Source organism: Balaenoptera borealis, assembly GCF_965194805.1.
Source record: "Balaenoptera borealis genome assembly, chromosome: 11".
NCBI classification, from domain to species: domain Eukaryota; kingdom Metazoa; phylum Chordata; class Mammalia; order Artiodactyla; family Balaenopteridae; genus Balaenoptera; species Balaenoptera borealis.
In genome coordinates this window covers 97860632-97876095 of record NC_138868.1, presented here as the reverse complement: position 1 = coordinate 97876095, position 15464 = coordinate 97860632, and the positions used below count along the sequence as shown (strand labels likewise).

Below are 15464 nucleotides of genomic sequence, written 5' to 3'. Positions count from 1 at the left end.
ATCTCTCCTGACCTTCTGCCCCTGCCATATCTCCTCTTCTACTCCACATCCTCCCTCTCCTCTCACTTTGCAAGATCCACTGCTCTCACACTAAAATGTTCACAGCGGATGGGACCAGAACACTTGGGGAGCCCTGCCTGGCGCTCTGCACCATTTTACGCTTCTGGTTTGGTCAGTCTGTCCCAGTGCCCAGTTCAGCGGCAGGACCAGGTCTACGGTTCCAGGAGGACATCTAGCCATTCAGCTGACTAGGCAGTCCCCCTACAATGAATGACAAACCTTCCCAATGCCTCCGACCCCCAGCCCTCCTGAGCCCCCATCCTCCCATGATGGACAAGCAGTGGGGCATGGTAATCCATGAAACACAGAGGTAAACAACAGCTCTGGGGTGCTGGGTAGGGTGTCTGAGACCCTGCCATGGGGCTTCACGCCCTACCCCAAAGTGGCCCAGAATAAAGGGATGCCCAGGACTCACCCCATCTCTGAGCTGCAGTGAGGGAAGCAGATGCCTGCTCCTGGAAGGGGGCACATGCCCCTCTCCAGCTTGGGACTGTCCAGTGAGCATCTCCCTGGTCAGAATGTTTTAGCTCCCTCCTCCCTCTGCCCTCCTCCTCCCAGTGAGCTCATCTGTCTGGGGCTCCCCACCCCCTTTTGCCTGAAAGGATGTTTGGAAAGAACCTGGCAGAAAACAGAAAAAGAGGAAGGGAGGGATGGAGGAGGTGACTGCCTACCTGCCTGCGCCCAGAGCCCTCAGGGAAAGTGGAGATGGGCGAGGAGGTTTCAGGAAGAGTTCATCGCTACTCCAAGTCGCATGCGAGGTGGGCTGGGGAGCAGCGGGCAAGGTGGCCAGTACTGGTTCCTTGCTGGGCTGCTGAGCCACGTGCCTGCGGGTTGGTTGGGTGCATGCTGCCCTGTTAACCCCCTCAGCACCTGCCAGACTTCAGTGGCTGCTGAGACTGTGGCTGAGGCAAGTGAGCACCGAGCTGGAGGGCAGGAACGGTGAGTCGGGATGGGCAGGGAACAGGTGCATTAGAAGGAGGCTCCCAAACGCCTGGCCAGGTAGCATCCACCCAACCCCAACCCCAGAGGCAGAAGGATTTGGGAGCATTCAACTTTAAGTTACTGTATGCAGAGCATCTCGGCTCCTGCAGTTCCAGTGCCCTGAGGTTGGGGCCCTGTTTATAACTGGGTTATAAGCTCCTGGTGTCGATCTGAGTGATCTGAGGTCAGAGGGAGAGGGGCTGGGAGGTGGGGGCATGGCAGGGGGGTGGGGGAATCCCTGCAGAGCCCCCTCTTCTCTGCCTCTCTGAGCCGGGTCAGCGCGGTGGTCGGCCAGCTCCATTACCTGCAATGCCCCGACAGGAGCCGCGAGGGCTTATGGGGGAGGCGGAAAGGCAGGCAAGGGCAAGGGCAATAGGGGAGCCAGAGGAGGAGGAGGTTCCCTGCCAGGATCTTATTACTTAGAAGGAACTCCTCTCAGAATAGCTCTGGAGACCTCACCGGAGCTCTCCCTTCCTCCCCTGCTGGGGTCTTGCCTAGCTTTCTGAGAATTGACAGGGGATGGAATCCTCCATCTACCCTCCCCCGGTGGAGGTGGAAGGTGGGACCGCCCCCAGGGTTGAGTACCTTCCTGGGTAAAAGCATCTCCCGGAGGCTGGGAGCTGGAGCTCTGCCCCCATTTCTGCCAGTGCCACTTCCCCACCACACACTGAACCTCATACCTGCGCTCCTTCCTAGCTCCCATCCTGCTCCCCTGAGGGCCGGGGTGGAGGCGGAGGGCAGGAACCGAGAGGCTTGCCTGGTCTCAGAGAGGACTGTTGGACTAACTGCTTCAAAGAACCTGAGCCCTCCCCCGCACACCCATCCCCCTGGAAAAATCTCCTTTCCCCTTAAATCTAGGCCCTATTTCCTCCCACCTGAGGACAGCTTCCTGGCAGCTCCTTGGCTCGGGGTCCAGTCCCTCTCTGCATCCCTGAAAACTTGCTCTTCAAGGTATTTCTGAGCCAGGCTGCCCAAGACCTGAGTGTGCAGGACCCCACCACCACGAATCCAGCCTGCTGGGCACAGCGGGAGGCTGTGTCCAAACCACCATCCTGCCCTCTAGGGACCTCTGGCAGGAGGAGGAGAAAGAGCCAAAGTGCCCGTCCTTCTGATCGATGGACAAGGGTTTTGAGAATTTTTGAGGAAAGTGCTCTCTAAATGTAGAATTCCTCTAGCCGCTAATGCATCTTTCAAGCACTTTTTCTGCCCAACTGTAGAGCCCTCCTGATGTTCTTTAGAGGAAAGCTGGGGGTGTGGAGGGAGGGAATCAAATAATGGGGGAAGTTCTAATTCTGACTTTAAGAATCACTTTCTCTGTGACCTTGGGCCACACATTCTACCTCTCTGGGCCTGTTTCTTCATTTGGGAGGCGTGTGGGTTTCCTAAGGACCCTTCTGGCTCTAAGAATTGGTGAGAGCAGCGAGGCAGCTGAGAAGATGGAGGGCACGGAGGAAGCTGGCACCTTTTCGTGTCACCAGGGTCTAAAGATATCCAGGGAGTGCTGTCCCCTCCCTTCCCCTTTCTCTGGGCAGGGGTCACTTTCCTTCCTTTTGGCTCACCTCCTGTCTCAAATCAGCCTCCGGCTCTGAGAAACATGACCCCTGCTGTAAAAATAAAGTAGGCAGTGTGGATGTCTGGCCCTGTGGATCTAGTGTCTGGGATCTCCTGGAGAAGGAGGGGGTAAACGTGCAAACTTGGAGACAGGAAGAGTCTTAGCCTTTTTAGGGCCATAGACCTCTTTGAGAATAACAAGAGCTAAAATGTACTGCGGGCTGACCCTATGCCTAGAACTCCGTTAGCACTTTTACGTGTGATAGTATCTCATCCAGTCTTCATAGGTCCACATCTGATGTTTGTGAGGCCCGGGGCAACTGCACAAATGATAATTACATATATGTCTAAATATAAGTTATGAATCACGATAACAGAGTGTTAAAACTCATCTATTATCCTCCACCTTTGATGAATTTTCCTCAGTCTTCATTTTAAGGCCAAGCCCAAAAGCCATTCCCTGGCCCACTCTTCCCTGGTCTTGCTGGGACAGGGGCTCTCATGCATGCCTGGGAACCCTCCACCTGCATGTCAAGTGCCATCCACTTCCCACCCTCTGTAAACAGCTGCCCTTTGCCCACTCCCTTGGCCTGTGGGTGCACATCCGGCATGGGCAGCTCCTGAGAGGGTTGACCCGGGGAAGAGGCCTGCTCGGAATCGGGTCATGTGAACAGGGAATTCCAGGGTCCCGGATGTTCGGAGCATGGTCTAGAAGGGGAGGTGTATAGACTACCCTCCCTTCTGTCCCAGGAACCACTTTTCCAGTGAGGAGGCGTAGGGCCAGAGGAGGGCCAGAGTGAGGCCCTCCAAACTCGGGAGCCCAGGGCTGAGGCCCCTTTGCCCAGGTCTAAGGGCGGCATCGCTCTTAACAATTGCATGAGGTGAATATCGTCACTTTCACCGTATCACAGATGAAGCTTCTGCAGAAGATTGCATAACTTGCTCAAGGTCATACGACAATAAATGCTGGAGCTGGGACTTGATTCCCCAGTGCCTAACTCCAGAGCCCCTATACCACTCTCACAGCTATACTGAGCAAGCCTCTCTCCTGGAAAAAAAGAGAGACGTTCAGCATTTCCAGTACAACCTCAAGGGGTCCATGATCTCTGAAGCCCACCAGGGACCCCAGGTTAAGAAGGTGGGTGGTGTGGGGGCAGTAGCAGAGGTCAGGCCATGAAGTGGGAGCAGGTTTCCAGGTCTGAACCAGCCTCCAGACAGGCAAAGGTTGGAGGGTCAGGACCTCAGCCAGGACCTGTGGTGGTGGGAGGGGGCTGGGATGGTTGGGAAGGGGCTGCTGAGGAGGATATCAGACATGAGTTACCAAACCACCCCAAATAGCACTACTCACTTGTAACTCAAGAGGGTCTGGGAAAAAGCCCTCGGACCTGGCTGTGACCCCCAAGCCCAGAGGCCTGCCCTGGACTCCTCGACCCCCACCCCAAAAGGGAGGCGAGGCCAAGGGAGTCTTCCAGGATTCTGAAGGACTCAGGACACCCTTGGAGGGGGGTAAAAGGGGAGGGTCTGAGGGGGTGGCCTAGGTGGGAAAAATGAGAAGTAGGGGCGCCGCCGGAGGGTGAAGCGGGGCTTGGACCCGATCGGCGGTGTCTGGCCGATTCCGTAACCAAGAGCATCATGATTTTCGAGGAGGCCATGAAGCCATGGGAGAGGATGGTGGGCGGTGGCGGGGGCAGTTTACGGCTGGAAGCCGTGTTCCCGGGACCCTGCACAGCGGGGCTCCGCGAGGCTGCACACACGCGGGTCGGCGGCCGCGGCGGGCAAGCCCGCACACGCCCGCCGGCTGCTGCAGTGTTGGCTGCGGGCATCCGAGTGGTCCCTTCGCGGCCCCGGGAGAGGGAGCCGCTCCCCTACTCGTGTTCCCCAAAGCAGAACATCACAGCCTTCCAACACCCGAAAAGCTCCATCTCTACTCCTCCCCAAACTATCCTCCTAATTGGCAGCTCAGCGCACGGGGTGATGCGCGCGGCTGAGGGCGGCCCTGCAGTGCGAAGCCGCAGCCGCCCAGCCCGAGCCGGAGAGGAGGCAGGGGTGGTGGTGGCGGTGGAGGGGGGGACGGTGCGGCAGGCTCCCGGGGCTCGGGGACCACGAGGCGGGGAGGCCCCGGGCTGCGCGGCGGCCACCGCCCCTCCTGCGGCTGGAGCGCTTCCAGAGCAGAGGAGCAGCGCCGCTCGCCTCTGCACTAGCTCGGAGGTCCTCCTGCTCTCCGTCCTCCTCCTCGGGCTCCTCCTTCTCCTCCCCTTGCTCCCGCAGCCGGCTCCTCCTCTCCCTCCCTCCCCCTCCTCGCCCTTTCCGCGCCAACTTTCCCGAGCCCCGGCCGGCGGCGCAGAGCTCCCCGGCAGCCTCGGGGCCGACTGCAGACCGAGGGCTGCGAGCGCGGCTGTGACCTGGGTACCCTGTCCCCGCGCCCCTGGTGCGCTCCGCGGAGAACAGCACGATGCCCGGGGCTGGGCACCGAGGCGCAGCCCGGGCGAGATGGCTGGGCACTGGGCTTTTGGGTAAGGCAGCCCTGGCTTGGTTTCTTCTGCCTCTTCCCCCCACCCTTCCCCCACCTTCCCCCAGAGGAGGAGACACTTAGAAGAGCAGCGCCTTGGACGGGGTGGGCTTTGGAGTGCGGCCCGGAATGAGCATCGCGGCTACCGCTTCTTGCCGGACGCGGGGCTCGGACTGCTGAGCTCCCTGGGGACCGTGCGCCGTCCCCTGCCCCATCCGGCCAGCCAGCCCCGAGATTAGTTCTTTGCTGTCTGTGGTGCCTTCAGCCCCGGGCTTCTAAAGCTGAATCTTGGGGCCCAGAGTTCGGAGGTTTAAGCGTGCTGGGGGAGGGTGTCTGCCTTGGGCGTAAGGGATGCCAGGTGGGTTTGCATCCCAACGTGTGATTGTTGGGATGCTGGTTTCTACCTCTGCCCAGAGCCGTTTGCAACTTGGATGCTTGTTGCCCAGGCAGTAGCGTGCACCAGTTGGGGGTGGGGGAGCTCCCCTTCCTCCTGGTCCTTTTTCTGTTTGACTCCTCTGCTCTCTACTTCCTCCAGTGCCCATTGCCTTCCCTGCAGACTGGATGGGGTTGGAGGGACTTGGAGGACAGTTCAAGCCCCTATTTATTTATTTATTTATGGCCGCGCCGCCTGCTTGCGGGATCCTATTTCCCCGGCCAGGGATTGAACCCGCGCCCTCGGCAGAGAAAGCGTGGAGTGGTAACCACTGGACCACCAGGGAATTCCCCAAGTCCCCTTTTAGGAAGGATCTTACGTCTCTTCTCAGGTAAAGATTCCATGAGGGGGGAACCTGTTTAACCTGCTCCTGGCTCTTCATTTTTGGGATGAGTATGAAGACGGAGGGGGCACATCCAGAGGACACAGAAGGAACAGATTATTATCTATTAATATGCACACGATAGTTTTGAGAGTCAAACGCCAACAGATTGGGGGATGATATTTATTAGTCCAGAATGTAATCGCCTCATAAATCATAGCTGGATTTCAATGTAAGCCGACTCCATCTCCGGCACCCGCACCGCTTCCTGTTTATATTTGTCAGATTTGGCTTTTGGCAGCTGCCCCCTCATCGGGTCAGGCACACCATGTAGGCATTTGGGCTGAAAACAGGGAGACAGAAGTCTTTAATAAGGGCGGTCACTGCTGCTTCTGCAAATGTAAACTGTGTGCAGACCTGTCACGTTGGCACCTGGTGGAGGAGGGGGGGATAGAGTATGTCTTGCACTCAGGAGCCACTGATTTTATTACATCCTCACAGCTGGATAGAAGCCACTGGTGTTCTCTCTTGTACCTTAGGCACAGATATGCTGGTTTCACAGTGACCCTAGGAAGTGGGCCTCTGTGAGGATTGAGGCTCCTCTTCATGGGCTGGGCACAGTGCCACTCTACACTAGCTGCCCTTCACCCCGTCCCTGATCAGCCCGAGTTCCCACTGTGGCCATGGCCATTTTATCCTCAACTGCAAAGTTGAGGATAAAATGGGTGCCAGTCCCTTCCTAAGCATGTAACTGGTAATGTAGGTGTCCTACCCACCCCTTCCTGTTCCCTGATTTGCTTAATTACTGTGATCTCTGTGTAATTATCACTTGTGAGGGTGCTGTGTTGCCCCACCCTCTTTCCCTTGGTATGTATTTATTAAGGGCTTGTTTAATGAGAAGGCAGTTAAGGAGAGGGTGCTGAGTCCCACTCAGAGGAAGGAAAAGGAAAGGGTAAGTAAGGAGTTCATGGAGAAGAGGATGGGAAAGGGGGGAAATGGAGGAAGGCCCCAGGTTTGAATCTGGAACCGGGGATTTGTTCTTCTTCTGGAGATGCAGGCCTGTGGGGTCTCCCAAGCCCTAATGCCAGCCGTGGCTGGTGGGACCAGCATGCTAGGTAGACCCCAGGTACAGATCCTCCCACTTTGCCCTGTTGCTGTGGGTGTAGGGCTCTCTGCATAAGCCACGGGCTGGCTGAACCAACGCACCCGTTCCGTGGCCTGCAAGAGGAGGGGTGGGCACTCTGCTTGGACTTGTTTGCAAAACTTGTTTTGTTGAGCATCCAGTGTTGTCTCAGGGGCATGTTTCTATCCCGGCAAAGCCCCTGGGTGTGGGCCGGAAGGAGGCAGCTTGCCTAAGGAGAGGGAGCTGAAATCTTTCCTCTGTCTCTGGGTCCAGGGGCCTTCCTGGCTCAGCCTTGCCCCACCCCCCACCCCACGGCCCCCAGGGCCTGCACCCCAGGAGGGGTCTTGTCCTGCTGACCTCGGCCCAGTTTCTGCCTCCCAGCTCTAACTTTGAGCCTGTCTGACTCCCCCGGGGTCCAGAGTGTATCAGCTTACTTATTAAAGTCAGCTGTGATTCCGCCTGCCCTGCCAGGAGAGCCCTGGGAGCTAAACTTAGAGAGGGCACCACGCTGCCCCTCTTTCCTCCCCCCACCCCAAGGTGGGTGTCACTGTCCCCGGATGTGGGAAAAGGTGGCAGAATGTTTCTGCCTTGGCATTTGCCTTGGAAGGTCTGATGGTAGCCCTGAGATCCCTGCTGGTGTATTTAATGGTAACATTTGCATGTACCAAATACATTTTTACTTTAAATGGGAGGCCTGAGTCAATCCTTAGACAAAACTGCAGCACCCAGATGATATAGGAGGGGGCCGATCAGTAAATAGCAAAGAAAATGGCTGCTCTGAGAGTGGCTCAATGGTTAGGGTCTTTCAGTGAGCAAAGGCAAGGCTTAGGGGCTTAGGATTGAATTCCACAAGATCATGAGTAGGAGGACTTGTTCATCAATCCCACGATGCCAGAAAGAGGCCCTCAATCTGAAAAATACACAAGAAATTCTAAAGAGTTTAGTTTGGGACGAAGCAAAGGAAGTCCTTCTTTATCTAAGGAAATAACCACATGGAAATAATTACCTCCAAGAAGTAATACAAGGTGAAAGTATAAAACAGCGTGTGAATGGCCTGGAGATATTGTTGACTGACACTGGTCATTAAGTTGGGGTGCCTTGGTTACATCTAGACCTGTGATGGGGGCCCGCTCTTTCTCTCTCCCTCCCTTTTAAACACTATCCTTCTCTACCTGCAGAGTGCCCAGGCCAGAGGATGGACTCACTGAAGCCCTTCTTGTGTTTTATAAGCTCATGTTTTAGCTTTATACCAAGCTCAGAAGGTAGGAAAGACAGCCATCCCTTGTTTGGGGCTATGGCACCTCTGACTTTCTCAGGGTCAGCAGGCAGAGTGGGGCCTGCCTTGTGTCTGCTGACCCATCCACCCTGGCTCGGTCATCCTGCTGAAGTACCTCTCGGGGTCCTCTAGTGGATTTATACCTGCCCCTGCTCCCTCCCCTCCCGCCAGCGCAGGCTCACAGGGGAGAAGGTACAAGAGGCAAGCCCCTGGGCTTTCCTGTGCACGAGTCTCCCAGACACAGCCGGCAGGACTTTTGCCTGCTGGGAGGGCGTGCTGTGGAGAAGCCAGGCTTGCTCAGCCTCTCTGATGCCTTAACTCGGGCAGGGCTCTGAACTTCTCCGTGGAAACGTCTCTGCCTTTCCTTTGTCCCCTCCAGGCTACGATGGAAATGGCAATGCTTCACTCTGGGAGTCGGGGAGTCCCGAGTGTATTAGAGTTAAGTCATCCACATAGGCACACACTAATCAGGCAGAAATGTGCACTGTCATCAGACAGACCTTAAAGAAATACTTTTCTCCTCCGTTCTGGACTTTTTTTTTTTTTTTGCTTCTATTTAAAGCAGTCAAATAATTTCACTTTTGATGTGTATCTTTGGTGCTCTTGGATAGCCCATTCTGGCTGAGGCTGGGGAGAGGGATTTGGCCCCTGACTCGCATTCCCCGCCACCTTCCCCAGGATCCCGAGCACTGGAGGCTGGCGGTGTGGTGATCCTTGGAGCATGTGCTCAGGCCCCGAGGGAGCGCTGTGGCCATCAGGAAGCTGCCTTCTCCCGAGAGCTTCCCCGTCACGGCTCTGCACTCTGCTTCTTGGTTTGCGGGGGCGGTAGGGGGTGAGAAGCAAAGCTGGGGTCTCCGATCAGAAGGCCATCTTCTAGGCTGGAGGGCAGAATCTCATGTCTGGCTCCCGTCCCTAGACCTCTGGGGCAGGGGGTTGGGGGAGGGGAGAGATAAAAAGAAAACCAAGAGTGCTAAGGAGAGCTTGGCCCTGACAGCACTGTTCTCTTGGAGAGGCACCGTCACAAAGGGGGGGACAGCAGAGTGCCGTCTGTACACTGCTTATTCCACTCACCAGTTGTGTGGCCTTGAGCAGGTTAATCTCTCTCAGCCTCTTTCTTCATTTTGTATGTTGGGGATAAAAATAATAACTAACTACCTCATAGGATGATTATGAGGATTAAATGGGACAGTGCATGTAAAATGCCTGTCCTATTTTATAATAGGTGCTCAATTCAGATTCACCATTTATTATGTGGCCCTGGGCAAGTGACTTAACCTCTCTGAGCCTCAGTTTCATTGCCTGTAAAATGAGAAAAATGATACCTACCTTTTGGCATTCTAATAAAACTTGGAGTTAACAGGTAGAAATCCTCTTGCACGGCGCTTCTCAAAGTGTCATCCCTGACCACGGCATTCCCTGGGGCCTTCTTAGAAATGCAAATTTCCAGGCTCCATTCTACGTGCTAGATCAGAAACTCCCAGGGTGGGGCCGGCAGAGCTAGCTGTAATTGCCCTCCAGGTGATTCTGACGCTCTGTGAATTTGAAAGCCACTGCTCTAGAACAATTCCTGGCACAGAGGAGCTGATCAAAGAATGAAGGCTAATTGAAATGACCTCTCAGCACTAATTGGAACCCAGCAGGTGGGCAAACCCTGCTGTTTTAGGATGTAAGGAAGGACTTTCTTGCTTTGGGGCTTTGGGATGCTAGAAATGTCTCTTTTTGACCTTAGGTAAGTCACCTAAACTCTCTATGCTCAGTCGCCATGTCTGTAATAGGGAGGTATTACAGTACACCACTCATAGCATGAATGTGAAGGTTAAATGTGCCTGGCACATAGTAATTGCTGAGTAAATATCAGCAGTTGACAGTGGCAGGGGATCCTGGGCACGGGATCCTGGGCACGGGGTGTTATTTCTGAGCTTCGTGGTACGAGCAGTCCACTTTGCCTTCAGAAGTGAAGTGGACGTGAAGAAGCTGAGGGGGGCCCTGAGGGCAGAGTTGGGCTGCCAGCTCTCCTTGGAGCTCCTCTTATTTATTTATTTATTTGGCTTCGCGCAGCATGTGTGATCTTAGCTCCCCACCACCAGGGGAACTCCCCCTCCCCTATTTAAAAAGCATTGCCCAGGTGGCACCAGGCATCATTATCTCATGTGGGCAAAACAAGAGGAAGCTGGTTTATGATGTAGCATGAGGGAATTAAGTTTGACAAAAGAGGTCCTTCCCTGAGAGTGAGGATGGCAGAAAGAGCAAGGTTGGTGGCCTTTAAAACAAAGACTGACCCTGGCTGTCTTGGGAACCAGAGCAGTTCTGGGAATTGCCTTTCGAGCTGGGAGCTGACCTGGCCCGAGAAGGGTTCTCAAGTGGCTCAGCCACTAAACCCAGTCAGTTCAGCCAAGTTTCCTCCCATTTGGGGTCTTGGTTGTCCTGTCTCTAAAATCAGGCAGTGGCAACTTAGTGTCTGTAATATGGATCAGTCTGGATCCTTTAGCTCTTACACTCTGGGAGCCCTAGGCTGGAGGTCCAAGTGGTTGAGAGAAATTACAGTCTGGGGAGAGATGCCGGGGAAACTTTGGCGTAGGAGTTGGTGCAGCCAGATGGATGCTCTCAACTGCCCACTAGCCCTGGGGTCAGACCCCAGTTCAGATTTCAACTGCCTCTAGAAGTTGTATGACTTTGGCCAAGGCACAAGGCACTTTGCTCTTCTGACCCTCATTTTTCCCACCTGTAAAATGTGATTAATAAGACCACCTTACAGGTGTGAGGTGAGGGTGATATGAGATTACTCACACATAGCCTTAGCAAGCATCCCGGCCCAGGAAAAGGTCATTATTCTCAGGGTCACTGGAAACCTGAGAAGGACTCCCTCTGAGTCCTCACCCAGGGTGACCCTGGGTGCCAGTTTCATCTAGGGGCAAGGAGAGCTACTCTCTAATTCCGACACCCCTCTTCCCCATGACCTTGAGGTACGGTGGACTATCCTCAAGGACTTTGTAGGACAGGAGGACCAGGTTCCCTTACAAGAACTCATGAGGCAGGGCCCGGAGGCCACGAGTGGAAATTCACGATTGCCACCTGCTCAAGTGGCAGGGGTGGTATTGATGCGAGGGTGTGGGAAAGAAGCAGGGGCGGGGGTGTGGGGCTCGGGGGATGTTCCCAGGACAGGAGGCCGCAGTGGGGCTGCGGGGAGTGGGGGGGAGGATGGGCCACTTCGGGTCAGGAGGGGACGGAGTGTGCAGCGCCCTCTCCAGGCACCCCGCTTGCGTGCACCCGGTTGCCCGCAGTCGACCTCCACAAAGTGTCTTCCGCCCTCACTTTCTCTGCGTTATTGCTTTACCCGCTCGGTTCTCGCTGCTGCTGACCGATGCCCAGACGTGCTCTGTTGCACGCCCCCCCCCGCCCCCCCCGCCGGACGCCATCCTGGTCCGCCGTGTCTCCCTTCTCCTCTCGGGGTCCCGCGCGGTGGTTCACCAAGGTCCAGCGGGAGGCGCCCCTCTGCCTCACCGCCCCTTGGGGCCGGTGGGAGCCGCCAGGGTCGGTGATGAGTGGCTGCTGGGCCGTGTCCAGGGACCGCGATGGCCGTTTTCCTCTTCTTCACCTCACGGGACCCCCTCAGCCTCCCAATACCCCACCCCCAATCCCGAAAACGTAACGGGGGAGGCGCGGGTCCTGCACTTGGGGGCGATGCAGGGACCGCATCCGCAGGTTAGGGGGCGCGGACTCGCGGCACGGAGGCAGGGGCCTGGTTTTCCTGGGTTGGGGTGACTCCTGGTGGTCACTTAGAATGCCACAAGGGCTGCTAACTGGCTCGGAAGTCCATCCAGCTCAGGCCAAGCGGGAGAAGGAATCACGGCGGTGGCCCAGGCAGTGTACGTTGAAGTAAACAGAACCATCTTCCTAATATTGACACCAAGGGTGACAGAGACCTCCCTGCCTGACCAAGCCACTCCACCCTATCCGGGAGGTCCCTTCCAGGGCTCCAGCCTGGAGGTTCCGATGGGGTTTTAAGGGAGGTGGTGCCCCTCACACAGGTCTCTTCCTGCTCCCTGTGTCCCTGTCGCTGGAGGTATCTGTGGGAAAGGCCACTACCATCTACGCTGTCAACGGCACGGAGATCCTGCTGCCCTGCACCTTCACCAGCTGCTTTGGCTTCCAGAACCTGCGCTTCTGGTGGTCCTACAACAGCAGTGATACATTCAAGATTGTAAGTAGGCGGGGAAGGGACAGGACAGCTCAGATCCTCCTCCCTTCCTTGTCGCCTCACCCCTGCCTCCCATCCCAGGCTCTGGTCATTTCTGGACTGACCCCACGGTGATGGTCCCCAGGACCTTTTGTCACCTTTTCTCCCAGTATTCTTTTCAGAGCCTGTCTAGAAGGATCTAAGTGGGAAGGATGCTTAGATTGTGTTGCCAGAATTTGGGGTCTGTTGAAATTCTTGGCTAGAGTCTTCTGTCTGGTCTGAAGAAATACCTGAAACTTGGTTAGCTTGTGTAAAAATTAATACTTTAATGTAAAAAACAGGAGAGACAAGACCTTTGGAAGACTTGGAGAGGGGGAATGAGAAGAGTCCAAATTGGAGGAGGGCCGGGGAACAGGCCTTGGAAGGATGGGAGGGCAAGCTGGAGAAGAGAAGGGGTCAGGGCTGTGGCCACGGGTGGGGATGGAGCAGTCAGCAGGTGTTTATTGAGTACTCACTCTGCAATCTAGTAGGGCACCAGAAGTCACAAGAGACTAACTCTGGATGTACCCTGAACTCAGAGGGTACCGATGCACAATGCTGTGGGATTGATCCACGTCCTGATGGAGGGTCAGAATTCAGGCAGATGGGATGTGGCGTCAGCAGAGGCTGGGGGGAGTGACAGAGGGAAACGAGTGTGGTATTTGCAGGATTTGTTACTTAAAAGGCTTTTATGAAGAGAACAGTAAAAGCATGCTATATTCTAGGGAGACCTTAATAACAGAAAGTGGGTTTAGCCTGAAGCCAGTAAAATCCAGGTTAGACAGTCAGAGCTATCGATACTGGAAGGAAACCACCGGGGGAGGGCTCTTCCTGGACCTGGGTAGGGAGATACCCAAGGAGTGGGCTGGAGTGATGTCATGACTCTCGAAAGGACCTTGATTCTTTCTTGGCCACCTCCTTGCTCCCCTCTTCCCCCCACAGCTCATAGATGGGATTGTGAAGAATGAGAAGTCAGACCCCAAGGTGAAGTTGAAAGATGATGACCGCATCACTCTGGAGGGCTCTGTGAAGGAGAAAGTGAACAATATTTCCATTCTGCTGAGGAACCTGGAATTCAGCGACACGGGCAAATACACCTGCCATGTGAAGAACCCCAAGGAGAATTATCTTCAGCACCAGGCCACCATCTTCCTCCAAGTTGTTGATAAACGTATGCAGTAAGGGCTGGGACAAGGGCAGTAAAGTTGGAAGGACGGGGGTGGGGGTGGGTACCCAATTCAGTGTAATGATGAAATGCACCACGTTGGTGTTTTCTTTCGCTTTATGCTTTCAAGAGCTACTGGAGTTACATCTGGAAGCTTGAATAACTTAGCTTGAATACTTATTCTGCCCCTGAATAGCTTGTGATATACACTTAGGCCTTCTGAGCCTTGTTTTCCTCATCTGTAAAATCTGCATTCGCTTAGGGTTGTTGTGAGAGTTACAGAAGCTACATGGAAGTGTTTTGTAAAGTTCTCCGTATGTGCTGATTATTACTGCTCTTGTGTATTCTGTTAGTGACAGCTGATTGGATGCCAGGCATCAAACCAAAAAGTGCTATGAATGATACACAGTGTTCTTTCTCGAGGAATTGACAGGTCAGGGTAGGACAGAAGACAGTTAAACACATAATTGAAACAGGGGCAAAGCATGTAGAGGCACAGGTAACAGCTTGATAAGAATGATCTCTCCCTCTGGAGCTTAAGTCCCAGTTGGTGGGGTTTCAGTCCGACACAGGTGAAACAGACAATGAGGACGCATGTGATGAGGGTGTCACATGATCCCAGACACTGGAGGTGTTTAGGGAAAGGGCTGGAGGAGTTAGGCTGGGTGGGCATCTTCGAGGGGGGAGCCTGGAAGGCTAGGGAGGTGCAGAAGCAGAGAAAAAGGAAGGAAACCTGCTTAAGGATCCTGATCGTGCTGTGTTTCTTGTATGCCTGGGGGTCCACTGCTCCCTAGATGGTGTGGAATTTCTACAGAGGAGATGCTCATGATTCTGGAATTTATGAAGTTAGGGCCATTAGGATTCTCAGGTGGATTGGATACGGGGGTTTGAAAAAAAGAGAGGAGTCAAGGATGACTCCAAGGATTTGGGCCAGAGCAATTAGAAGGATGGAGTTTTCTCAGCAGAGATGGGGGAGATCGTGGGTGGAGAAGGTTTGGGAAGTCAGGGGTTCAGTTTTCAGTTGAGGGAACTGAGGCTAGAAGAGTTAAGTGACCAGTTCTAGGTTACCACCTAGTAAGTGACCATGGAAGTCCAGACTACCTGGCTCCAGTGTCTTCTGATCACATAAGAGATGTCACAGGGAGATTCTCAATTTTTTCTGCATGGGCAAAGGAGACCTAGAAAGAGGCAATGAAAGTCTCATGTTTGAGGGTCAAGTCAAACCTGGGTGCTGTGGTCCCTGAGTCTGAGTTATTCCAGAACTTGTGTGGGTGTCTGCGGGAGGGCATATGTGCAGAGTGTCAGGGGAGAGGGCCGTCTTCCTGTTATGCCTTAGCCTGATGGATGCCATATTCTAGCTTCTCCTGCTTCCTGCCTGAGGTAGGCATGTCCCAGATGCCCAGGTTGGAGGCTCTGGAGCTGTTGGGCTGCCATGGTCCTCCAGGTGACTCCTGCTCCCCTTTTCCACCCCCCTTCTCCCCCTGCTCTGGCCATGAAGTGGAAGAAGTGGACAACACAGTGACACTCATCATCCTGGCCGTTGTGGGCGGGGTCATTGGGCTCCTCATCTTCATCCTGCTGGTTAAGAAGTTCATCGCCTTCATTATCAAGAAGACTCAGGAGAAGAAGTGAGTTGACTCCTGTCCTCCCACCAGCCCACCACCCACTCTCATATTATGGGTGTTCCCAGCATCTTCTCATCCACTGTCATCTACCCCTATCTGCCTTCATCTGTCTCCTAATCCCATCCTCTCTTTCTAAGTCTCCCAACTCTCTTTCCTATCCCTGCCACCCTCCTCCCATCTTCCAGCCCCATTCCTAATCTCAC

At 54.7% G+C, this 15464-nt stretch overlaps 1 protein-coding gene across 1 annotated transcript in view; it reads left to right on the top strand.

The window, feature by feature from the left end:
• Positions 1-4905: 4905 nt before the first annotated feature.
• The window catches only part of SCN4B (sodium voltage-gated channel beta subunit 4), a 16658-nt gene continuing 6099 nt past the window's right edge, over positions 4906-15464 (top strand). The window contains exons 1-4 of the mRNA XM_082341962.1: positions 4906-5105; positions 12284-12456; positions 13414-13642; positions 15135-15264. Coding sequence (XP_082198088.1) covers positions 5045-5105; positions 12284-12456; positions 13414-13642; positions 15135-15264 — 593 coding nt within the window. The 5' untranslated portion in view covers positions 4906-5044. The remainder of the gene's footprint in view (positions 5106-12283; positions 12457-13413; positions 13643-15134; positions 15265-15464) is intronic.